The sequence below is a fragment of the Trichophyton verrucosum genome (assembly GCF_000151505.1).
Source record: "Trichophyton verrucosum HKI 0517 chromosome Unknown contig00119_1.f1.exp, whole genome shotgun sequence".
NCBI lineage: Eukaryota > Fungi > Ascomycota > Eurotiomycetes > Onygenales > Arthrodermataceae > Trichophyton > Trichophyton verrucosum.
The window spans coordinates 1-24,857 of NW_003315557.1; the positions used below are offsets into that span (position 1 = coordinate 1).

A 24,857-nucleotide genomic window follows, 5' to 3' on the forward strand; every position below is an offset into this window, starting at 1 on the left:
TCATTTTATTTTATTTTGACCTCTATTATTTTATATTATCATGTCGACCCAAGTTACTGCTCCTGGAGCAGAAGAGTGGTATCGGGTTTACAAACCTGAGCTTGACACAGCTGCTTTCGATCCTCTTGACCCAGAAAAAAGATACCACGAAGGTGTACTCGTTGAAACCAACCCTGGCTATGGGAAAGGAACTCTGTTCCACGTTACAGGGGATATTATTGCTGCCAGTGGCATGCGCTACGAGGAGCGAGAGTTCGATCGAGAGATGGAATCGGAGTATTTACACAGCTTCCCACAAACTGGACGGGTTTTACGGACCGATTTTCACTCTGGAAAAATCAGCGCCATTTTAAAAGAACTGCCACGACCAACCAAGCAGCAAGGTATTAATTTTTGGGAAGTTGATCCTACTACTGGGCGCCATGAGATCATCTGGACTAGACAGGACGGGGAACGCTACGGGCCTGACGAGCAACGGCGCCCTATTTTCAAGTGTAATGAGTGGACTCGTCAATACGCAATTCCGGCCTTGCGAGGGGCTGGAGTCTTGCTCGATTCTCTTTAGCTTGAGGGAAGAGCTTGGGTAATTATGTTTTTTATTGACATGACTTAATGTATGCTCTTTGTATTTAGAATACTTGCCATATCCCGACTAAAACCATTTCATTTCCTGGACATACGGCAACAAGACTTAGGGATACATGTACAACTGTGAGATGCCCATTTATATAACGCAGGAGTACGTATACTCGAGATGTGTGGTTCTTGATTCTCATATCACTCATTAATTTCACTCCTTTTTCATTGTGTACTTTCCCCCAAGGTAACTATCCAGCGGAAACACCTCACGCTAGCTCCACTGCGAAGAGCTTCTAAACACAATATGAGCAAGATAGTGATTGGAGGCAGGCAGCAGGGTGCCACCTGGTTTTGAAGGTTCTAACCACAGTCGGATACGAGCAGCCTGCTCAGGGACTTCCGGGATTGCCTAGTCGGGAGTCGTTAGCACCGCGTATAGAGCCCCTGTTGGAAGCCCTCGGGCCCCGTCGGAGAGCTAAACGAATACTTATTCTCACACAATATGGAACATGCAGGGGAAAATATTCAGGTACGCTATGCGTTGAAACTCCTTTCAATTCCCAATCGTTACTCCTTATATTGATTGCCTTAAAGTGTGATTTGGGAAAATGTAGGCTTGAACAATTTATCAAACTTGATGCCAATTATAAAAGAAGTAAAGGCCAGGTGTCCCAAATGCAACCGCACGAAGTCTAAATCATGGATCGAACCGATGCCAATTCCACCTTGGCTGTTTCCTTGATGGAGGGAATAAATACGAAATAAGGGGATGGCAATGACAAAAGTGACCGTCATTCCTCCCGGTTTCTCTTTCAGTATTACTGTCTTGGCCGTTCAGCTGTATTCCTTCATACTCTTGACTGTTGTTTATTGCCACCAGGTATGCCAAAGGCATGGCGTTGAGCTGGTAAGAGTGGATGAACCAGAAAACTTGGTTAACTAGCTAGCTGACTAGTGTGGCGCTACGGGCCGAGGAGGGTCACTCACCACGCGCGGGTCAAAGAAGCAATGTTATGCCTGGCCCGGCAAAGGCAGGCAGAAAGATCTGATCGACTGAAAATACCTTGTCGTAGCATTTTTCAACATCTACTCCGTACAGCAGGCTTCAAAAGATGCAGCTATCGAAAGGACAAATTTCGGCTAGTCGCCACTTAAACTGATATAGTTAAGTGTCCGAGATGACATTCGGGAGACATATGCTAGGATTATGCATGCACGCACGAGAGGTCAGCGGCTATCCAACGGGACATTTACCTCCTAAAGTTATATTAGGCTGAGAACTACCCACTCGCGGGATTTGATAGTTTGATCGATCCGTCTTTAATTCTTATTACAGGGTATCCAGGGATAGTTTTGCTAGTTATAGTAACTGTTAAGGAATCTCTCGTTCCCTAGCGACAGGGGTAAATTCTCTTCTCGTACCAGTCAAGAAAGAGTGACAGGGAATAGCTTATTTCATTATCCCCCGATGACATTAAACCACTAAACTGAGATGCAAGCTGCTTTGATAAATTAACACACAGTTAAGGCACTGTCAGTCAATGAAGATCTACGTCCTCTTTATGCAGACGGGAACATGCCGAACCTTTGATCTGGTCCGGCCACCATTTGTTCCTGCATTGGACGGCACAGCAAGGCGGAATGGGACCTGTCTTCCATGCCCAGACACATCGGAACCACTCGTGGACATGTCACCAAGTGGAATTGATCGTGTGCTCACAAGCTTAAGCACGATGACGTCACGTAATTTCGGGTGAGGCGTCTTGGTGTAACAAGTGATTGGCTCTGATTGGCGGCGTTTCATTGGACTAATTGAGGCTGCATGGGAAGTAAGCGCCGAGGACCCACAAAAGCTTGTTTTTGTGGATCCACTTACCCGCCGGTGCCGCCACGACCCAGAGATTTTCACATGTTAGAACTTCGGCCTGTATACCTAGTGGTCCTGGCATGTACCACCAGGATCGGCATGCTTGGTGAAGCGATGGGGGGGGGGCCATTCATGCAGCTACTATAGTTAAGATTACACGACCCAGCGACTACTGATGTAGAGTAATTACGCAAGCTCAATAAATAAGAATAAATTAATATTTCTCTCCAAGCATGTGAACTATTGATAGAGATCCCCATGAATAAACCCATCCCGTACCATGTAAGTCAGCGCTCCCCTTGGGAAAGATATTGATAGCTAGGTTACTTGAGGGAAAACATTAAAAATTTAGAGGGAAGAGCGAGAGAAGAAGAGGAACTGTAGTGTTGGATGAATTTGTTTAATTGTTAATCCGTCGCGAGAGATGGGTGCTGAGGGGGAGGGGGGTACTTAATTGTTCGGGTTGGGATATTGCATTCATAGACTATGTAGATAGGGATATATCGGGTGTATTTCTCTCCTTTTTTTCTCTTTTTTTTTTTATTGTTAGTCATGCTTTATAGTTGCTGGCCTCTTTCGATGTAGCTTTTGATACACGGTGGCCAGCACCCGTATCCTATCTTATGCAACGCCGACATAAGGGTCCTAATGTGTCAATGAGCATAGAATATGGAGCAGGGAGAGATGGGTTGTTATGTTGTGTGCGGTATTCGATAAAAATGCGGTTCCAAGCTTGGGAAAGCCAGAGAAAAGCCGACTAGCTCTGGCCTTCGAGTAACGGGCTTTTAGGCACTGCGTCCAGTGCTACGGCGTGTAAAGCAGGTCGTTCCCTGCCATTAGCTTCACCCGCCCGGCGTTTAAGAGCTTCTATAACCCAGGCAGCGACCTCCTTATCGTAGGTGTCAGTGTTGTAGTCGGGTCCATCTGGACTTCTGGCATCGGTTGGCTCTTCTGATCCTATGATTTCAGCTGCTTCCGTTGCTTCTGGAGTAGCAGTGGGGGGTTGCATGAGCTTTTCTACCCAGGCGTGTCGAATAAGATTGGCGTATGTTGGTCTGGCAGCGGGATTTTTCTGCAGACAGCTTGCGACGAAGTCTTTTGCCTCGGGGGAGAAGCCTGGATCGGGCAGAGTTGGCGGGTCCCCTTGCACGATTGCCTAATGCGTAGATGTTAGTCAAGACTAATTGAAAGCAGTAAGCTTGGAGGAAAGGGGTAAGACATACATTGAGTTGGCTGAAGATGTTGTTGTATGTCTCAGGGGGGTAGGGGTACCTGCCCATCGCACATTCGACGATGGTCAAGCCAAGACTCCAGATGTCGGATTGAACGCTGTACGTGCCTCCACCGGAGCTACCGGGATGCCCACCACCTGCAATACGCTCGGGGGCCATGTAACTCTGACAGCCAATATTTGTTTTCGCAATGCTAGCAACAAGGTTACCGCTCACTCCGAAATCGCAGATCTTGATCTGTCCACGCGTGTTGACAAGGATGTTTGTCGGTTTCACATCTCGATGGATGATGTTATGTTCGTCCTTGAGACACTTGAGGCCCATGACAGTCGACAGAGTGATTTTGCGCAAAATGTTTTCAGGCACACCCCCTGAGTAGACTTTTTCCATAGATCCACCGTCCATGAACTCAACACAGATGTAGACAGCTCCTTCCTGGAAGAAGGCGCCGTAGAAATCGATGATGAAGGGTGAGATACAGCGATGTAGGATATCGAGTTCCATAATGATAGCGGTGAATTTGGCCTCGTCGAGCTCGAGACGGATCTCTTTCATGGCCATGATGACGTTTGTAAGGTCGCCCTTGTTCTTTTTCGTATTTGAAGTTGTATCGAGGGAGTTCGAGTCATTATTGTTCTGATTATTGTTGTTGATGTTGTTGTTGGTATTGCTGTCTGGCAGATTTCCTACCATGCTCCCCTTCAAGCCGAGACCAGGTCGTCGTATCTTTGGCCGACAGTGTCGTACTCTGTAGACGGTACCGTAGTTCCCTTTCCCTAGCTCATTGAGAGACTCAACATCATCCAGGGAGATACTAAAGCTCTGGCCGGAGGAGAAATCAATGCCTCCGCCATGGATGATGGCCTTGTTCTTAAAATTGATAGTGCCGGCCTTTGTATCGATGAGCTCCGAGTACTTGCTAAAAGCTGAGACGGGGGTATTCGAGGACTGCGGAGTGCCGCTAGCCTTTGACAGACTGGCTGGACTTCCGTTGGCACCAGAGCTGGCGTTGGGTATACCCGGAGCGGCGCCGGGGGGCTGTCCGGTAACATTTGACAATTTCATACCACCGGCCATGCCTCTCTTAGCAGCAAGTCCTCCTCCGCCCATTTTGGGAGTAGGAGTACGTCCCATGGGAGCAGCCGCGGCACCTCCCTGAACAGAAGGGGGGGACCAGGGGCTGGTAGCCTGAGGGGCAGCTATAGGGATGCCGGGTAGTCTCTCGTTGCCGTTGCTCCCGTTGCCGGGAGCTCCCTGGCGAGAGAGGGAGAAGGCCTTCATTTTCTCCTGTATATCCTGGGACAGGCCGCTGGACTGGCTTCCGCGGGCCGGCAGGGGGCCAGGGCGGCGGGCAGCGTTGACATGGCCCAGCGGCGTGGATGAGGGAGTCATCATGCCGGAAGTAGTGCGAATCGAGGCCGTGGTAGCCGGCATGACTGGCAGTCGGGGACGGCCCTCCGCGGGAGCCGTCATGATAGGGGCAGCAGCACTGGGTGCAGAGGTCGAAGTTGTTGATACTGAGGCAGAGGCAGAGGCAGAGGCGGTGGTGGTAGTGGTGGTGGAGGTAGACGACGGCGTATCTGCAGCACCGTCGACTCCCTGCATCTCGACGCCTTCGCGCACCTGGTTGCTCTCTTCCATCTCTTGCTCCTTGTTCTCTTCGTTTCCTTTTTTTTTTTTTCTCTTGTCTTCTCTTTGTCTTTTCCTTTCCGGGGTTCTTCTCCTATCTCTCAAGCACGAAATGAGCCGTAGGAGGGGAGGAGGCCACAGCAGCACACGTTTAACGGTCCATGAGACGCAGGAAAATAGCAAGTAAGGGCGCACAGAACAGTGTCAGCGTATAGTCGACGGTCGAGGGGCACGCATCGGCCAGGTTAAAGCAAAATCACAGCTCTTGTTGCTCGCCTTCGTAGGTGCTGTCTCTCTCTCTTTTTTTTTATCCGGTGTGGCTTCGAGATGCGGGATGAGTGGGATGGGAGGTCAGGATGACTGCCGAGCAGTAGCTGGTCAACAACGATCAGCAGCAGCAGCAGCAGCAGCAGAAGTAGCAGCACAAGTAGCAGCAGCAGCTATCACCACCGGCAAGGCGAGCAGCAGGGTAAAAGGGGGGGAACTCAGGTATCTGCAGTGGTCATGGGTAAATAATAAAAAATGTCAACGTCGGACCTTTTACTCTAACTGTGGAAAGCAAAAAAAAAAAAAAAAAAAGGCAACCCGCCGGATCATCTTTTCCTCGCTACCGTCTAGTTAAAGAGGGCCAAAGAAAAAAAAAAAAGTAACAGCTTCAGGTATCTTATCTGGCCTCGTTACATACGCAGCTTTCGGTTCTGCGTCGCCACCAAGAGGGAACCGAGGAAAAGTAAGTCATGGACGCCCTGAAACGTCGGGATTTGATTTGCTAAGAGCTCAGTGCTACCTATCTACTAATTGCCGTCATTGCCTAACTATGGGGAATGTGATGGAGTATCCGGGACGATGGCAGGGAACGGGGATATGTCTACATCTATACGGAGCATTCCTTAGTGTTCGCTATATGCCAACTCTGGGGAAAAGACGCCTCTCAACGGTGGAGATCTGGTAGGGCCCGTGGTCGTTGCTTTGAGCAGAGCTGATGGCATGAGCCACGCGGCATGAGCCACATCGTCTTCGTATCGCGCGGATCTGATAGGCGAAGGGGAAAAAGTTGCTGCCTGAGGGGGGTGTTCTGTTGGTTACAGAAGTGCAGGCCGTCCCCCTTTTGAGTCGGGGGACAGAGACGGGCTGGTGCCCGGCCGTAGGGATGCCGTCTCTCTGGAGGGTCAATCCCTTCTCCTTCTTCCTCGTCCCTAGTCTTGGTCGGTGGCGAGTGGCGTCCGTCGTGTAGTTAAGGATAACTAATAATGTTGACTTTCTTTTGGGTAGTGTAGCCGCATAACTAAGCTGCAGCATGCAGGCAGAGAATGGGGGATGGAGCTGGATGGAGATTGCAGAGGAGACAGCGACAGTCCAGCTAGTTAGTTAACTTAACGAGTTACCGTCCTGGCCTTCCCTCTCAACGGCTTTTTCCTTCTGCTTCATCCTTCTGCTTCGTCCCCTCAGCTTTGTTTGCACTGTTTCATTTTTTCATTCAACAGAATGGGCCAAGGTCTGGGCGAGAATCCCGAGCCACAGGCATGATGTTTCCGCCCACTGTGATTGGCGGGCAGGTGCCATAGCTGCCATGCACCCTGATTGCCGCGCAGACTAAATGCACCAGCGAAGGGCGGCTTGTCGATTCTGATCTCGACCGCTTTCGAGGAGAACTAGCAGTGATAGTCGGGGCGCTGTCTGGTCTTTTTATAACTCTGTTCTTTCACTTCTTCGATTCTCAATAATAATCTCCTGGTAGAGATCTCTCCGCCAGTCTTCGTCTCCTCTCTCCGGTTAGGCAGCATCTACATCAACAGGCAGCCGGAGTCAAGGAGAGAAGAAAGGGAAAACAAAAGAGAAGAAAAAGAAGAAGAGGAAGAACAGGGGGAACAAAATGCTATCTCCGCAGTCCTTCGAACGAGCAAACGCCGGATGGGTGCTGGTAGACAGCTCGTCCGGTGGCGGCCCTCACCCGTCCATCCCCCATCTCGCCCTACTCGTCTTCGAAGCGGTCCTCGAGGTTGTCTGTGTCTCACTACCAGGGTACATCATCGCACGCATGGGCATGTTCGATGCCGAAGCCCAGAAGTTTGTCGCCAACTTGAACGTCATGCTGTTTACGCCTTGCCTGATCTTCACCAAACTCGCTTCCCAGCTGACGGCAGGCAAGCTGGCGGATCTGGCTGTTATCCCGGTGCTTTTCATCATCCAGACGCTGGTCTCCTATACGTCGGCGGTGATAGTGTCGAGATGTTTTGGTTTCAGGAAGAGACAGTCCAACTTCGTCAAGGCCATGGGAGTAAGTCATGAAGTCGCTGGAGCCAGGGAGACGTTGCGGCAGCCGAAAGAAAAATAATAATAACAATAATAATTGGATGCTAATAACACAGCGTAGGTCTTTGGCAACTCGAATTCCCTGCCGATATCACTGGTGATATCACTTTCAAAGACGCTCTCTGGCCTGCACTGGGACAAGATCCCCAACGACAACGACAACGAAGTCGCCGCCAGAGGAATCCTCTACCTGCTCATTTTCCAGCAGCTCGGCCAGGCGGTCCGCTGGAGCTGGGGATACCACGTCCTTCTAGCTCCTCGGGAAGCCTACCTGCGCGACGAAGAAGAAGCCCCTATCAATGCTGCGGACAGATACCGCGATGACCCAGAAGAAGATGACGACGGCGACAATGATAACAACGAAGGTAGATATCTCGACGAACCAGAGGATCTAGTTCGCACTGCAGTTAACAGTGGACACACCACTCCTCGATCAACTCACTCGGAGGACTCCTCGCACTTTGAATCCGGCTCGCAGACGCCGGTTATCGAACGACACCGTCCGTATGCCAAAACTAACAGTGCTGACGGTAGCGATGACAACGACGAGGCGGACCTACCTGCTCTAGTCCTGCCAACAGGACAATTCCTCGTCCGGCCAGACCAGGCCGACAGCAGTAGTAGACAGCAGTCATTCCTCTGCCGCATCCTCCGCCCCATTACCACCAGCATACAGTCCACTTCTCAACGTTTCTTCACCTCCTTACCTATTCCGCTCCAGAAGAGTCTCGGTTGGGTCTCTTCCCGCCTTACCTCGTTCTTCTCTGGTCTCTGGTCCTTCATGAACCCTCCCCTCTGGGCAATGCTTATTGCCGTCCTCGTAGCCTCTATCCCGTCCGTCCAGCGCGTCTTCTTCACCCCAGGCAACTTCCTGAGCAACTCCGTCACCCGCGCTGTAAAGCAGTCCGGCGGCGTTGCAGTTCCTCTGATCCTAGTCGTTCTCGGTGCCAACCTGGAACGGAACACGTTGCCCAAGGATGCCCTATCCGACGACGATGACCCAGCTGAAGAGCGTAAACTCATCGTTGCTTCGCTGGTAGCTCGTATGGTCCTTCCAACAGTCATCATGGGTCCGATTCTTGCCCTTGTCGCCAAGTTTGTGCCCGTCAGTATCCTGGAAGATCCCATCTTCATCGTTGTGTGTTTCCTGCTGGTGGGTGCACCTTCGGCCCTGCAAATGGCTCAAATCTGCCAGATCAACAACGTCTATATGGGCGCGATGTCGAGGATCCTCTTCCATTCCTATGTCATATGGTAAGTCAAAAAAATATATGCCACTATAACGCAGCAACTCCTGGCTCCAGGGGCCCAGTAGTAGCAAAGCTAACGTAGATCTCATAGGATCCTCCCGTCAACGCTTATACTAGTAATATCCGCTCTGCAGGTCGTCCAGTGGGCCGCCAGCTAGTTTCTTCTGCTCTTTCATCTTTCATTGGTATTATTTGATCTTTTCCATGTTCATTCGGGTGGTGGCCCCTTGCAGATGCTCCATCCTCTGGGGTCTCTCGGTTAGCCTTATGTTATGGTATTCTTGTCTGGTCTGGCGCGGCACACAAAAGGGAGCTTCATCTTTTTCTGGTTTGTGGAATGACAGTTTCATGGATGTAAACTATATCGACAATCACGTAAATAACATCGGCGCCCGCGTCAAAGCAAAAATAAATAATGAGCTTCGTCTTACCAACCTTCGGTCTCTGCCTTGCTCGGCCTTTATATATTATTTATGTCGTCGTCGAGTTTGAGAGCAACAAAAAAGCAAAAAATAAAAATAAAAAAATGCAAAATAAAAAAAATAAAAAAAGAAGTCAAAGTCACATGACGCACTAGTCTAAAAGTGGCAAAGCGTCCTTTCTGCTAGAACCTGCCTTATCAGGCTGATATTAGGTAATCTTCAAGTCACATGCTTTTTTTTCCCTTTTTTTCCTCTTTCTTTTCGCTTCTTTTTTTTTTGACTTAAAACTCCAACTTCACCAACTTTTGTTCTCTTTCATCGTCTTTACGCGCTTCTCTTTCTCTCGTTTTCTGGCCTTATGGAGCACCTTGCTTTGGCTGAGTGATTGATACTAACCGTCCCCTCTAACTTACATACTTACAATACGGCGCACAGAGTCCTCCAGGCCGATCCACGTTGGCTTTCAAGGATCAAACGTCAAGCATCAAGCTTATGTATTGAGCCTCCACTTTAATCCAACCCGGCACAGGACGATCGTCATACAATCCTCGCTTGCTCGCTCGCTTACGTGGATGTGGGATACTCTCGCCTCTCTTCTCACAATCTCTGCCAGAAAAACTGACAACACCTCAGCTTTTTCGCAGAATCGGACTGTCTGCTGGTCGAAAGAAGTGATATAAAGGCATCGAAGACAAGGTGGAAAAAAAGAAAGGAAAAGAGAGGAACACGATAAGAGAAAGGAATAACTAGCATCCAGGCAGATAGCTACATTTATTAGATTCTTGGTTTTCCTTTTTCTTTGGAGGCTGGGCTGTTGGAAGAAAGGTTGCTGCTTTGCTTGCCTGTTCTATCTCTATTTTTCTCATGGCATCTTCTGTCTCCCTTCCAGAATATTGACCTGTTGTTGGACAAGAAATTGTTCCGTTCCGGTTGATATCTTGGGAGAATCTCTTCTCTTCTCTTATTCTTTCTTTGTTCTCTTTTCTTCTACTTGCGCACCTGCTATATACCACAGACTGCGCGGAAGCATGGATAGCTCAACGCGCCCTTCTACACAGAAGAACCTTAGTGAGTCACCATTTTACCCCCTTTATTTTATCGATTTGACTCTCTTTCAGCTACTGTAGTGTTTCTCAGTCTGTATGATATGCTTATGTTGCTTGTTGGCAGTTGGTGATATTTAAGGGCTAGAGAGTGCTCTGATAGAGTCCGCTTTCTTGTATCAGATTACATTTCTAGCCTATTGAGACTGAATTTCAAGGAGACATGTAGTCATATGTATAAAACTGTGCTCTACAGTATAAAGAGAGAGAGAGAGAAAGAGAGAGACCCAGAGAAAAGAGGAATTGCTTTTGCTAACATTGATCCGATTAGCTCTTAATACCAAAGATATAGAGCCAATATCTACATCAGTAGCCTCCAGCAATGCACCAACATCAGCACCATCAACAGCACCTGTAGGTCGGTCAGGGGAGGAGCAGCAGCAGCAGCCTTATACAACAACAACACCAGATACCACGGGGGCTCGAAAGACCTTTCGTTCGGGCAAAAAGGGAGTCTCGACTCGACCGTGTATACCAAAATCCTCGTCCGCCTCCCTCAAGTCAGTATCAAGTCAGATATCCCATCTTAGCTTGGACCGTTCAAATAGCGACTTGAGCATAAGCAGCAATGCAAATACACATAATAACACCAGTGGATTGCCAACAACCTCCGCACCCTCGGATGAGGACCGGCTGTCTTCATCCATCTCGTCATTCCCGGCCTTACCACCACTCACATCTGAGCCACAGTCGTTTCTCTTCCGCAGTAGTACAGCCGATGATGTCAGTATACAGGCTCAGTACCATGCTCTGCTAGGTCAGGTTCATCAATGGCTGCACCAAGAGAAGTCAAAACTTGGCCTACCATCTACATCTACATCTACATCTACATCCACAGCAAAGTCACCCCGTCTTATCCCACGATCTACATCTGCACCTCTCAAGGGGGATCTGTCAGGCGAAAATGCTACCTCAGGAGATGCACAAGTGCCCGAGTCAACCCTAGCACTGGAGAAACTGGAGAAAATCCTCTCGCAGTACTCTACAGATGGGTTGTCAGGACCTGCTGGAGCACCATGGAGACGAAGACGAGGCGGTTCATGGGGCCAAGGGAAAAGAGGCTACGGCTTCAAGGGCCTCCGACGTGGCTCAGCGTCAGATTCCGACTACACAGATAATGAAATGTCTGTTCCCAGCGCTGATGTTGTACTTGATAATTCTAAGACACTTCTATATTCCGGTGGTGAGGCCGACTCGGACACAGTGACACAGCCTGAGGGCAGCAAACCTGCTACCAGCAAGGATAGAGAGTACTGGTTATATTTTAAGTCTGAGATTGTTCGGTTGACGCATACTCTTGGATTCAAGGGATGGAGAAGAGTCCCTCTCGATGCAGGGGGAGAAGTTGAAGTTGTTCGTTTGAGCGGCGCACTTACGAATGCCGTATATCAAGTCTCGCCTCCAAAGGATATGTCCAAGTATTCTCAGTCTACTTCTAGCCAGGGCTTGCCTAGAAAGCCTCCTCCGTAAGTACGCCTTGTTAACTTGTATGGAAGATCAGCATAACTAACGAATGGTAGAAAACTGCTCCTCCGCATCTACGGCCCTCAAGTCGAACATCTTATCGACAGAGAGCATGAACTTCAAGTCCTCCGCCGTCTGGGGAAGAGGAACATAGGTCCACGGGTACTAGGAACATTCAAGAATGGCAGATTCGAGCAGTACTTACATGCTCGTACGCTAACAACTCGCGACCTACGGATACCAGAGACATCTATCCAGATTGCCAAACGTATGAGAGAACTCCATGAGGGGATCGACTTACTGCCAGAGGAACGAGAAGGTGGCCCGGGTTTGTGGAAGAACTGGGACAAATGGGTCAATCGCTGCGAGAAAGTGACCACCTGGCTTGACAGCGAAATTCTTGCAGACCACAACGAAGGCAAATCAGCCAAAGAGCCATGGAGAAAACGAGGATTTGTCTGCGGCGTCCCCTGGGAAACTTTCCGGGGTATGGTTGATAGATATCGCCAGTGGCTTGCTGCTAGCTTTGGTGGAATAGAGGAGATTACCCGTCGGTTGATTTTTGCTCATAATGACGTGAGTTCCTCCAATCATCCTAATGCCGCATTATCCAGGACTAACGAACAATGTACAGACGCAATACGGAAATCTGCTTCGTCTCGAGCCAAGCGGAGAATCACCACTATTGCTTCCCGCCAACGAACATAAGCAGCTTATCGTTATTGATTTTGAATATGCGGCAGCGAATATGCGAGGAGCAGAGTTTGCCAATCACTTCGTAAGTCCGCCTACGTATTTGTCTATGATTCAAGAAGTAGGTATTAACGTCTATAGACGGAATGGTGCTATAACTACCATGATGAGGACCGCCCTTGGAGATGCAACACAGCTTGGTATCCAACGCTTGAGGAGCAAAAACGGTTCATCCGCGCCTATCTCACTCATCGGCCCCGTCTTATCTCTGAGACAAACAGCAGCACCTATCCCTTAGGCCAGAACTTCTCCACTAGTTCAGTGTCAAGTACCATGACCACACCAGGCCTGAGACCAACATACACCAGTAGCCCCCGCGTTGCTCCCTTAAGCCTAGACACATATACTCCTTCGGTACCCTTCTCGATAAGTGAAGACGACCAAATTGATGAGGAGCTCGAGGTAGAAGTGCAAAAGCTGCTTCATGAAGCTCGGGTCTGGCGCATAGCTAACTCAGCTATGTGGGTAGCATGGGGTATCGTGCAGGCCAAAGTCCCTGGTCTCGAGGCTGCGGTTGCAGGGACAAGTACTCCGGTAGCACATACTTCTACATCTGACGCAGCCAGCAGCAAGAACGACAAAGAAACTGCCCTAACTAGCGATGAGAGTACCGATGATGCATCTACTACGCCTACGCAAGAAACGGTAGATGTGCAGCAGATGCTTGCAGCTACTGACCAGGCGTTGCAGGAAGCGGAGGTCGATGAGGCTGCGGATGAGTTTGATTATCTCGCCTATGCACAGGACCGAGCATTGTTCTTCTGGGCTGATATCCTGGCCATTGGGCTGATTAAGGAGGAGGAACTGCCTATGGAGATGCTTGAGCATATCAAGAGACGTATTGTTGAATATTGATTTGCTTGATACCCTCCCTATCGGAGTATCTATCATTTGGCGAGCGACAATTATTTTCCTGTTTATACCTATTAGTTATTGTTATGACTAAATTGAGAATGTATGATGTCTAGAATGTGAATATCTTTACTATTTACCTTTCTTCCAACCATAATGCTTAGCTGTGAAGTAACGATGCGATTTAACCTAGTAGTTGGTATACAATTAAAATCTAAAGAATTCTTTCCTGTCTAGCTAGAAGAAAGATGGGTCGAGTGTCGAGTAATAATTTAAATGGCCAGATGCGATTGAAACGCACTATCAGCTAACAACATCTCACTGCATCCAGATTTGCTGATTTCCCCCAAACAACTTTCTTAAGACCTCAGTGTTCAGGGCGACGGTATTTGGGGATAAGAAGTATTGAAATGGCCTTCCCAGCACTTCATATTGTCGAGCCCAAGGGTGCTCATACACATTCGGCCATTCTCCTCCACGGCCGCGCGAGCAACGGCGCTGAGTTCGCTGAAGAGTTCTTCGACTCAAACACGTCGGAGAAGAAGAATCTACCAGCTCACTTTCCTGGCTGTAGATGGGTGTTCCCTACATCTCGAGAGCGATGGAGTGTTGTATTTAAGGAGAACATGACAGCCTGGTTTGATATCTATTCTCTCGTGAATATCTCAGAGAAGCAGGACCTTCAGGTTGAGGGGCTTAAGGAGTCTATGGCGTATCTACTGGACATCCTGGAGAGTGAAATTGCACTTCTCGGCGGCAGAAGCGACAGGCTTGTACTCATCGGGATGAGCCAGGGCATGGCAACAGCTCTCTGGACACTCCTGTGCTCTCCCGGACGAATCAAGGGCAGGATAGGAGGCTTTATAGGCATGTCTGGCTGGCTCCCGTTTGCCGGCGATATACTCGACCTGCAATCTCAGTCTCCGTCTCAGTCTTTGCAAGATGTTATATCGACTCGATATGGAGAGCATATTCAAGCTACGGATGAAGAGGTCAAGACGATGCTGTCTACACCGGTGATGCTGCTACATGGGACAGACGATGCCTGGGTCGACGCTGAGCTGGGCCGACAGGCACATGCAGGCCTGACCAAGCTGGGGATGTACACTATCTTCAAGGAATATACGGGTGCGGACAATGACGGGCACTGGGTCAAGGAGCCGGAGGGTGTCGATGATATTGCAGGGTTCCTTGGGGATATCTACCCAGGGGAGACACAGTGACTGACCAGGGCAAAGAAATAACCAGCCCCGCCGGTGGCATTAGTTAACCTCTCACAATGTAACGGAGCCCGCATCTGCATCTTGAATCTTGGATTCAAACACTGTAACCGTTCGTGTTCACCCGGATCCAGGCCAAAAAAGCAAGGAAGCAGGGAAAAGAAGCAAAGAAAGCAAGATGAAGAAGGGGCTGGCTATGCAGTTGCATTGCTGCACTCTCCTCTTCCCCCCGGTGGGCGCCGACGCAGTAACTATTTATACTGCCAGAAATGCCGTTTATTTTGATCTAGGCTGTTATGCCACGTCCTGAAGACTCGCCGTCGATATATCAATAACTAGTTAACTAGCCAGAAAGCCATAATTAGTTAACTAACTAATATCCTCTCTTGGTGCGGTGAGATTCACTATGTTGGGGCGTACACTCGCCCTCGCTGCAGTCTTCGCTACGACTGCTTTGTCCGCTGCTGCGTCCCCTGAGGAGTGTCCGGGGTACAAGGTATCCAACGTCAGGGACAATGGACATACTCTGAAAGCGGACCTCCGGCTCGCAGGCAAAGCGTGCAATGTTTACGGCAAGGATATCAGGCAGTTGAAGCTCCGTGTTGAATACCAGACTCGTAAGGCACCTCATCATGTTGGCTACCTATATACAATGTGTGCTAATGGGAATAATAGATGAACGGTTGCATGTTATCATTGAAGACTCTAAAGAAGACGTATATCAGGTCCCTGAGTCTGTGTTTCCTCGGCCAGAGTCTGAAGAGAATGACAGTGCCTCGACAAAATCAGCTCTAAAATTCTCCATGACCCAGAAGCCATTCTCCTTCAAGATAACCAGGCGAGCTACTGATGAAGTCATCTTTGATACATCCAACTCTCCCTTGATCTTTGAATCTCAGTATCTACGCCTTCGCACTTCTTTGCCAGATGAGCCCAACTTGTACGGACTAGGAGAGCACAGTGACCCTTTACGTTTACAGACAGAAGATCTTGTTACTACTCTTTGGAATAGAGATGCCTTTGGTATTCCTCCTGGCACTAACTTGTACGGTTCACACCCGGTCTATTATGACCATCGAGGGAGGTCAGGCACTCATGGTGTTTTTCTCTTGAACTCCAATGGCATGGATGTCAAGGTAGGGAGTGAGAATGGTGACAATGGAAAAAAGTACCTGGAATATAATACCCTAGGAGGCGTCTTAGACTTTTATTTCATGGCTGGACCGACGCCAAAGGAGGTTGCTTCTCAATATGCTGAAGTGGTTGGCCTGCCCGCCATGATGCCCTATTGGGGGTTTGGAGTAAGACTTTCACGCCCATGTCGCTCTTCACCTTTGACTTTATGAAAATCTTAATGCTGATTGAATCTAGCTTCATCAATGCCGGTATGGCTACCGGGACGCTTTTAATGTTGCCGAGGTGGTCTACAACTATAGCCAGGCTGGTATACCCTTGGAAACTATGTGGACAGATATCGACTACATGGACGGACGCAAAGTCTTCACACTGGACTCGAAGCGCTTCCCCATAGATGAGATGAGAGCCCTAGTAAAGTACCTCCACGATCACAACCAGCATTATATTGTCATGGTAGATCCAGCAGTGAGCTACGGCGACAATGACGCCTTTGAGAGAGGGAAAACGCAAGACGTGTTTATGAAATCCAGGGACGGAGCAATCTATAAAGGTGAGTTAGAGGCTCTACCCCTTTATTTACTCTATACTAAGTCATCTATAGGCGCCGTCTGGCCTGGTGTCACTGCCTTTCCTGATTGGTTTCATCCCGGGACTCAAGATTACTGGAATAATGAGTTCAAACTATTTTTCGACCCTGAAAAAGGAATAGACATCGATGCTCTCTGGATAGATATGAACGAGGCTTCCAATTTCTGCGATTGGCCGTGTTCTGACCCTGAAGGGTGGGAAAGAGACCATGATCTACCACCAGCTCCTCCACCAGTCAGACCAATCCCAAGACCGCTACCTGGATTCCCGGATAAACTCCAGCCTGGTAGCGTTAAGCTTGTCAAGCGCGATGGAACCAGATTAAGAAGCCAAGCTGGCTTGCCAGGTCGTGATCTTATTGATCCGCCTTACAGGATCCAGAACGAAGCTGGATCTATCAGCAACAAGACCTTGAATACTGACCTGGTTCATGCCAACGGTTTGGTTGAGTATGATACTCATAACCTTTACGGCACTAGTAAGTTTTAGACTTCTGCCTCTTCTTATACACTATACTAAGGTTCTCCAGTGATGAGTAGTGCCAGTCGAGAATCTCTTTTAGCTCGACGTCCGACAAAGAGGCCCATGGTGATCACTCGAAGTACTTTTGCGGGGGCTGGAGCTCATGTTGGGCATTGGTATGCATACCCTTTCCTTCGAATGTGCTGCAGTGCTAACCATATACAGGCTTGGTGATAACCTCAGTGAATGGAGCCAGTACCGGTTTTCAATTTCCCAGATCCTTCAATTTGCAGCTATATACCAGGTTCCCATGGTAGGAGCTGACGTATGCGGCTTTGGAGGTAACGTCACGGAAGAATTATGTGCTAGATGGGCTATGCTAGGCGCCTTTTACCCATTTTATAGGAATCACAACGATATTGCTGGCCGAGACCAGGAATTTTACCGCTGGGAGTCCGTAACCGAGGCAGCAAGGACTGCCATTGGAATCAGATATAAACTCCTTGACTACATCTACACTGCTTTCCACCGTCAAACACAGTCTGGAGACCCCGTTTTGAACCCACTCTTCTACATCTACCCGGAGGACAAAGATACCTTTGCAATCGACCTACAGTTCTTCTACGGCGATGCATTGTTGGTTAGTCCGGTAACGGACGAAGGTGCCACCAGTGTTGAAATATATCTTCCTGATGATATCTTCTATGATTACTATACAGGGGAACCTGTTGAAGGAAAAGGAGGCCTGATTACAATGGAGAATGTTCCCATCACGCACATTCCCCTTCACTTCCGCGGCGGACAAATTGTTCCAATGCGCGCCGACAGTGCCAATACAACCACCGAGCTACGAAAACAGCCATTCGAACTTGTCATCTGCCTCGACCGTGAGGGTAATGCAGAAGGTAGCCTCTATCTAGATGATGGTGATTCCCTTGAGCAACCCCATACATCAGAAATCAACTTTGAATACCACAACGGAGTCCTCAAAGTCTCTGGAAAGTTCGATTTCCAAAACGAGGAAGCTTTAGAGATCAAAAACATATTTGTCCTGGGGTACAAGCAGGATATGACTGTGCAAGACAAAGGGAATAAGAACAAAGATTCCCAGTATGATGAGAGGTTGAAAAAGCTGGCTATCAAAGCTAAAATTTTGCTTACGGGGCCTTCTGAAATGACTCTTCACTAGAGGATGGCAGTGAAGTGAGAGTATTATTATACTAGGCATTAAATATATATACATTGATACACTTGCTCAATATTCTGTCTCCATATCTTTTAAGGAGGCTTTGATATTACCCCTACCCCTTTGATGCCCTCTCTCAGAGCTAGAGGTTTACTAGATAGAATATCACAGCAGAGCACATGATAAGATACCTATATATTAACATTCAGAAATTAAGACAGACCTAGTAGCATTTATGTTTGCAGCCATGGCATTAATCTCACTTGATTTAGTTGCGTTCCCTGAGCGTCGTCCTGCTGCACTCCCAACTGCTATCAAAAAAGTCTTCCACCTCCTTTCTCTTCTCCTCAAACAAGCAACTGTCCTTCCAGTTTATATTTGAACTTCGACTTCGACCAAATTCAGCCTACAAACCACCTTCAACAGCCCTTGATCGGTGACCATGGATCTCAGCAAACGCTGCGGCAGCCCTGAAAGCCCCAAACGCAAGAAACGGAAAACAAAACATACTTTGAGACACAGATCAGCTTCAGTTCCAGCTCGATCTAGGGCTCCACGGCCTGAGACTGCTCCTGAACCCAAGGCTGGAGACCCGTTGACGAAAGAAGCCCTTGATGCATTGAACAAATTCGTCATGGCTAATCCTAGCGCTGAGGCCTTGAATGAACGCGAGTCAGGGGTAAAGATGAAGCTTCGCTATGCCCCTGATTACTTCACTGCATGTGACTTTGTTGCACAATGTGAAATGCAAGAGATTGCTGAAAACGAAGGCTTTGATATGTCTGGCTTGAGAATCGTACGTTGGTATCATGATTTATTCGCTCGATTCTTCATACAATCTAACGTTGCTGGTAGGCCTTGCATGACCAGACCCATGACTATGCTTGCATTGAAGTTCCAAAGGGTGAGGAAGACTATGCCGCTGAACAGTTTGCGGATAACGAGGACGACGGAGCTGTCTGTGGAGACGACAAAGATGGCAAAGCTCGTGATATCGGCGATACCCAGGTTGAAGGCGCTGTTGATATCGAAGGCAATATGACTGGCAACCGTACTATCGAGCTTGCTTCCAAGGAGGCCTGGCTTGGGGCTCGCGGGATGGTCTTGGACACTGCCGCTGATGGAAGGCTTGAGCTTCGTCCTACTAGGTCATCATCTTCAGAGTCCGACGAGGAAGATGAAGAAGATGAAGAAGATGAGGAAGATGAGGATCCCATGGTTGGCTTGCCAACGCATTTTTCAGACCCGGCCAACTTGAACATGAACGACTTTATCCAGGTTCGCGCTGCGATCGAGGAGACTGCTATCATCATGAGGACTCTTTTCGGCCGTCTGCAGATGTTGGAGAATGAGAACGAGGATTAGAATTGGCACAGTGAGATGTCTATCGTGTCGAGTTATGTGTGTCCAGGTAGGAAATACCCCTGACAGAAAAATAATGAAAATAACAAAAAAAAAAAAAAAAAGCGGTGCTGTGTGATGGAAATGTTGATTCAGGGGTATCGAAGGTTGGGGCGGCGTGCGCCATATTAAAACTGTATCGAAAAGGCCCTTTCGAGCACATCTCTCTTCTTCACTGGCTTGAATGGTGTGAATAATTGAAATAAACAAGATTAGGATACAGGACAAGTTCGCTAGTCTATATGCATCTGAAGAGACATCGTCAGATATTAATTATAACGTTCCAGATGAACTTTGCACTTATTTGTTAGACGTGGGGACGTCTGCCGGAAGCTCTTGCGGTGAGTAGTCCCTGTCAGGCAGCTCTGAAGGTGCTTGTTGGCTGACTCCAGCATCCATCTCAAGGGGGGTATCATGGTTATGTTTCTTGTCCTCCTCCGCTCTCTGGCTCGTATTAACAAGGGGCAACCCTGCCTTGGAATCTCTGTCTCGGTTTTTGTTGCGCCGTTTGAGGAAGAAGAATAGTCCGAGAGCAGCTATAGCGAGGAAAGCAACGACACCGATGACTATGCCTGCAATGGCGCCTCCACTCAGGGAAGAATCATCGTCGCAGTTTGAACCACCTCGAACAGTTACCAAGTCTGTGTCTGTTGTTGGATTGGCCTGCCAGACGCTAAACTCCTTCATGTCGTTGTTAACGTGTATATAGGCGGATGTAAGGAATGGTTGGCCTAGATAAGGCATAGCCTCATGTCTGGTCTGCCCGAAATTGATAGTCTTGTTGCCATCAACTATCTTCTGTTGTCCATTATCATCTATTTCTACGTTCGGCAAAACGAGTTGATGATTAGGTATGGTGATCTGAAGTCCGGAGGAGAGGATGAACGTGATATTGCCCATAAACCTGATCATGTTAGTTTTCTGTATTGTCTTGTATATTTAAGGGGAGAGAAATTAGCACATACACATCCTCCGGCTCATAGGCAAGGCTTGAAGGGTATATTCCAGTTGAATGCTCAACAGCCTTCCCCGGAAAGGCTTTCTTCAGGTTGCCAAAAACGTCCTCTGGAAGAATAACCTGGGAGTTATCCGGCTTGATGCAGGCGCGTAAAGCAGAACCCGGCGTATTGAGCAGGCTCGTTTTCTTTCCATCTATATGATTGACAACAATATTGCTCAGATAGACGAGCAGTGAGCTCGGGCATCCAATTCCATCTGAGAATGGAGCTGTTAGAGGCGCGCCTCCAGCCATCTTTGCCTTGTCATATCCACCCAACACCAAGCTTCCATTCATCTGGTTCTCCTGCTCAGCTCCTTGCCATCCCCAGAATAGTGACCATGACCTCGACGCAATTTTGCCTTGGTCGTAGAGGCGATTGAGAAAGGCTGAATTCGGCCCGAAGCCTATTCCATTCTGAGGTATGACTCCTGGCTTTGGAAAGTAGACTGGGAACTGGTCGAGTGAAATATCTGATCCCACCTTCAGCGTATCTGTTCCTCTTATATTTATGGTCTCGCCTTTCGGGTTCTTATCTGTCTGCTCGGGGTTCTCTGGTCCTCTCCAAGACGTCGAGCCTTTATCGTTGAAAGACCCTCCATGTACCCAGGAGCAGGCAGGTCTGCTCAGATTACCGCACGGGAAGCTCGTGTTCCAGAAAGCCGTACTGTTCCAGTCACTGCATACAGAAATAGTGTGTTAGCGGTTGAGTGACTGCAGCGTCTGCATATTTGCCCATATAAAAGCGACTTACGCATCCAGCGCAGCCACTATAGTCTGCGCAGGAGTTCCGAATTCCACAGCTAACCCCCATCGCACAACTTCTCGGTCTGATATCGTGCCATTCCCAATGGGCAGAGACAATGGTGGTGCGTCGCAAGCAGATCTGACAAGGCCTGAGAATGAGACCAGGAGATACGCGCATGTCAAAAGCAGAGAACAGCCCATCTTGAAGCCGGTCTACTCCCTCTGATAGCGGTAAACACAGCCAACCACGGTTCACAGGCAACAAGATGGGTTGTTTTTCAATGGAGAACTAGGTCCTTTCGTAGCCGCTGTGTTCCTGGATTGTTTGTGGAGGAGAATATAGGACGAAAACCTGAGGCCTCCGTCGGTCTCTTTGGCCCAGCAAGTATCAACTGGTGATCCTTCAAGGGCTAATCAGCCATGTTTGGCAGGGATAAACATGACCGTCGTATTGCACGACTCAGCCTTCGTGAAGACTTGCGGGCCCGTTCATGCATCGATGATACTGCATATTACAGACAAGCTGTGGCTTTCCAGTGTCACTCCGGAGTAGTTAACTCGTTACTCCGTTCGTTGATCATACGCTAGATATGCGGTTAGCAGGGAGTCCGATAACTATCAGAACAAGGGCATTCGACACCTTACGAGGAAAAGTCTTCATCTTCGTTCTCCGGCTTTTTCTGTTGCACACTTTCTTCGATTGTGAGAGCCAATTTCCGGTGCTGAGCCGCGATCCCTGTGATGTGTGGAACAGGAGTGGAGGTCACAGACGGCCGAAGAGCTGCTTGGAGTGGTCAGGATGCAGGCGCTTCATGGATTCCAGCTTGGCGATGGCGTATTCTAAGCAAATGGCGTTACAGCCGCAAGAAAGTAGCGCATGCTCGAGATGAAACGGTGGCTGGATGCTGGTATAGTTGTTTGGTCGTGTGTTGTTGTTAGCATCTATAGTTAATTCGTGATAATGGCAAGAGTGTGTTATTCTTGTGTTATTCTATAACTAACTAACCAACTATCAACATCTAACTAATATCTACCAACAGGAATCTATGTGCATATTAGTTAACTAGCTAGTTACTGAGTTCACGAACTGACGCACGAAGATGACAAAAATATAGTCATCAGTGTTCTAGTCTTTATTCGAATTCCAAGAGTTAGTAACTGCAGATATTGAATCAATACGATGCCTTGGAGGAGGCAGTTAGGTAATGACCGATGATAGGGGTATAAAACGGCTGGCGCGTTGGGTAGCTAAGTCATGGCGACAGGTTATCTATGAAAATACTGGTTACCTATGAACGTTCGAGTCAGCTTAGCATCGGTCTGTTCATGTCGGCTCGACCTCTTCTCTCTCATGGAGCTCATATTCAAGATCTCTTTTTTAACAGCACACCAGCTGTGATACAAGAGTAAGGGCTGTTGCCGCGTATTAAGGTATATATATAAATCATTGCAAACACCCCCCGGGCAACGACAGTAAGCAGAAGGGGAAAGAGATAAACATCACAGGTAATCAAGTAAATATGAACTTGGCCATCACAGACTAGCCTTCCCCCTGGACTCAAAGGGCTGGAACAAAACTAATATACCAGCCGCTATGAACAAGGCACCGCTAACATACACGGGTGCGGCTGTCTGAAGATTGGCAAACATGGCAATAATGGGGGCCATAACGCCGAAAATGCGATTCGCCGCAGCAGTCAACGCATTACCCGTTCCTCGGTCCTTAGTAGGGAAAATCTCAGGTGTGTAGGCATACAGAACGGCATACATGATGTTACTCATGAAGTTGTAGGCGCAATTCCAGCCCAGTAGCGCATCAGAGGTCCTTGCAGTTGTGGAGCAGAAGAGAAAGACACCTGTCATCGCGGTGGAAAGTGAGAGGGCCCCTTTGCGGCCAATATAGGGTATCTCGACCAGTGCGCCTCCGACAAGAGAGCCCGGTATTCCTAGGACTGCGATAATGAGAGAGTTCCTATAAGTAATGTAGGTAGAGCTGTCACCAAAATGCGCGCCTCGAGAGGCTTGGATGAACGGCAGAAATGCGTTGTATAGAGGAAATCCAAGACCAATGAACGCCCAAACACCGATTATAACTGAAGTTGAAAATGCTAGGGTAGGAGATCCAAACAACGCATTCACATGCTTGAAGTCAAACTTTGACAACTTTCGCTGCACTGCAACTTTGGCGTTGCTTCTGATGGGGGGTCCTATGCGGGCAAGGTCTTCGACGGTAAGAGTAGAAACTTTGCCGTTTCGTCTGGCAACTTCATGCACAACCCGGACTGCTTCTTCATCCTGGCCTTTCCCCATTAGATACTTCGGAGACTCGAAGATGGTGAAGCAAGTAAATCGCAGGAGGAACATGACCATTGAGAGCCCTCCCATGGCAATCAGGAAGTACCTCCAGCCCATGTTAGCAGACCTTGTGCACTCGGAATTTTCCTGGCAAGAATAGTTTCCGAGCAGTGGCCAGGCAACCAGATTCGCCAGAACTTGTGCCAGGGCCCAGTCGATCGAAAGAATGGTAAGGAGGTACTGGTGCGTTGATGGGAGGAACTCAAGGAAAATGGCTGAGTCGACGGGTAAGTTGCCCCCTACTCCGATAGACCACAACGCGGCAAAAGCCCCAATGGCAGAGAAGGATGGTGAACCTGCTGCTGCTAGTCCAAACACGGCAGTAATCCCAATTGTCAAGTTAAAGGCCCATTTTCTCCCGTAGATGTCGCACCCAAACCCCCAGAAGACAGCACCCACCAGCAGCCCCAGATTTTGAGCAAGCGTAAGAAGCGGTGCCTTTGATGGCATGAACTCATTTTTCACAGGGGTAAAGATGAGGGAAGTAATAATCGGCCACATATTGTCACTTGCCCACCCGAAGCCAATAACAATGAATAGTTGCCATTGATACCATCCCATTCCAATGTCAAGGATGGCCTTATTCAACAACAATGCTTTGGCCTCATAAACCGGGTCCATAGTGCCTTTAGGAATGGTGGCCAGAAGCTCCTCATTCGAGGACGTATCAGTGAGTGTGTCGTCATAGTCCCCCGGTTGTTTGGGGTCATCCCTTGAACTGCTTGCGGCCATCTTGCAGTATATATCAAAAATTAATACCGTCTTTAGTAAGGACAACAATATAGAAGAGTAATAATCAATTGAAATTGGTAGTATACGGGAAGAGAAAGAAAAGAAATAAGCGAGGCCATATACACGGAAAGACAGCAGTAAACAAAATATGACCCCACGTTGTCTCCGGGTGAAGATAATGGTTCAAACCAGACATGGAGGGAGAGCTGCCACCTATTTAACCTCCTGGGGTGGCACACACTGACATAGCCAAGCGTCACATTATCTGAAGTTAATGCCTCACATGCATCTGTCTAAACGTAGTTAAATAACTAGCTCTAGCCAACCCTTGGAAGGTGGAATCGGGAAAGTACCCTGGAAGCGGAGAACTCCCAGCAACATCGTCGGACTTCAGCGGGCCCAAAACTTCCAGGCAAGTGAGAAATAGCCAGTCAGGAACGGCAGTAAGGCAACAAGGGTGGAGAGTCATCTGGAATAGCCGGACAAGCAGCGAGCAGCGTCTTCTGATTCTCCTGGTGGTTGCTTCGACAAGAAAAAAAAAAACAACGAGAATAAAGTTCGTGATAAC

General features: G+C 48.5%; 9 protein-coding genes across 9 annotated transcripts; 6 read left to right on the forward strand and 3 right to left on the reverse strand.

Moving 5' to 3' along the window:
* Nucleotides 1-40: 40 nt before the first annotated feature.
* On the forward strand, nucleotides 41-565 carry TRV_01502 (uncharacterized protein; the record flags this gene model as incomplete). The annotated part of the gene is made up of 1 exon (XM_003024258.1): nucleotides 41-565. One exon carries the CDS (start codon nucleotides 41-43, stop codon nucleotides 563-565), a length of 525 nt encoding a protein of 174 aa, XP_003024304.1.
* Nucleotides 566-3,203: 2,638 nt separating this feature from the next.
* On the reverse strand, nucleotides 3,204-5,319 carry TRV_01503 (uncharacterized protein; the record flags this gene model as incomplete). The annotated part of the gene is made up of 2 exons (XM_003024259.1): nucleotides 3,204-3,602; nucleotides 3,670-5,319. 2 exons carry the CDS (start codon nucleotides 5,317-5,319, stop codon nucleotides 3,204-3,206), a joined length of 2,049 nt encoding a protein of 682 aa, XP_003024305.1.
* A 1,861-nt stretch (nucleotides 5,320-7,180) lies between these two features.
* TRV_01504 (uncharacterized protein) lies at nucleotides 7,181-8,878 on the forward strand (the record flags this gene model as incomplete). Its single annotated transcript, XM_003024260.1, has 2 exons — nucleotides 7,181-7,585; nucleotides 7,682-8,878. 2 exons carry the CDS (start codon nucleotides 7,181-7,183, stop codon nucleotides 8,876-8,878), a joined length of 1,602 nt encoding a protein of 533 aa, XP_003024306.1.
* A 1,561-nt stretch (nucleotides 8,879-10,439) lies between these two features.
* TRV_01505 (choline kinase, putative) lies at nucleotides 10,440-13,467 on the forward strand (the record flags this gene model as incomplete). The annotated part of the gene is made up of 5 exons (XM_003024261.1): nucleotides 10,440-10,461; nucleotides 10,634-11,861; nucleotides 11,916-12,435; nucleotides 12,494-12,637; nucleotides 12,694-13,467. 5 exons carry the CDS (start codon nucleotides 10,440-10,442, stop codon nucleotides 13,465-13,467), a joined length of 2,688 nt encoding a protein of 895 aa, XP_003024307.1.
* Nucleotides 13,468-13,874: 407 nt separating this feature from the next.
* TRV_01506 (uncharacterized protein) lies at nucleotides 13,875-14,687 on the forward strand (the record flags this gene model as incomplete). The annotated part of the gene is made up of 1 exon (XM_003024262.1): nucleotides 13,875-14,687. One exon carries the CDS (start codon nucleotides 13,875-13,877, stop codon nucleotides 14,685-14,687), a length of 813 nt encoding a protein of 270 aa, XP_003024308.1.
* A 629-nt stretch (nucleotides 14,688-15,316) lies between these two features.
* TRV_01507 (alpha-glucosidase AgdA, putative) lies at nucleotides 15,317-18,060 on the forward strand (the record flags this gene model as incomplete). Its single annotated transcript, XM_003024263.1, has 3 exons — nucleotides 15,317-15,985; nucleotides 16,056-16,887; nucleotides 17,081-18,060. The coding sequence occupies 3 exons, from the start codon at nucleotides 15,317-15,319 to the stop codon at nucleotides 18,058-18,060; spliced, it is 2,481 nt and encodes an 826-aa protein (XP_003024309.1).
* A 439-nt stretch (nucleotides 18,061-18,499) lies between these two features.
* On the forward strand, nucleotides 18,500-19,422 carry TRV_01508 (uncharacterized protein; the record flags this gene model as incomplete). Its single annotated transcript, XM_003024264.1, has 2 exons — nucleotides 18,500-18,853; nucleotides 18,928-19,422. The coding sequence occupies 2 exons, from the start codon at nucleotides 18,500-18,502 to the stop codon at nucleotides 19,420-19,422; spliced, it is 849 nt and encodes a 282-aa protein (XP_003024310.1).
* Nucleotides 19,423-19,758: 336 nt separating this feature from the next.
* On the reverse strand, nucleotides 19,759-21,403 carry TRV_01509 (aspartic-type endopeptidase, putative; the record flags this gene model as incomplete). The annotated part of the gene is made up of 3 exons (XM_003024265.1): nucleotides 19,759-20,362; nucleotides 20,424-21,077; nucleotides 21,210-21,403. 3 exons carry the CDS (start codon nucleotides 21,401-21,403, stop codon nucleotides 19,759-19,761), a joined length of 1,452 nt encoding a protein of 483 aa, XP_003024311.1.
* Nucleotides 21,404-22,735: 1,332 nt separating this feature from the next.
* Nucleotides 22,736-24,289, reverse strand: TRV_01510 (uncharacterized protein; the record flags this gene model as incomplete). The annotated part of the gene is made up of 1 exon (XM_003024266.1): nucleotides 22,736-24,289. The coding sequence occupies one exon, from the start codon at nucleotides 24,287-24,289 to the stop codon at nucleotides 22,736-22,738; it is 1,554 nt and encodes a 517-aa protein (XP_003024312.1).
* Nucleotides 24,290-24,857: the final 568 nt, after the last annotated feature.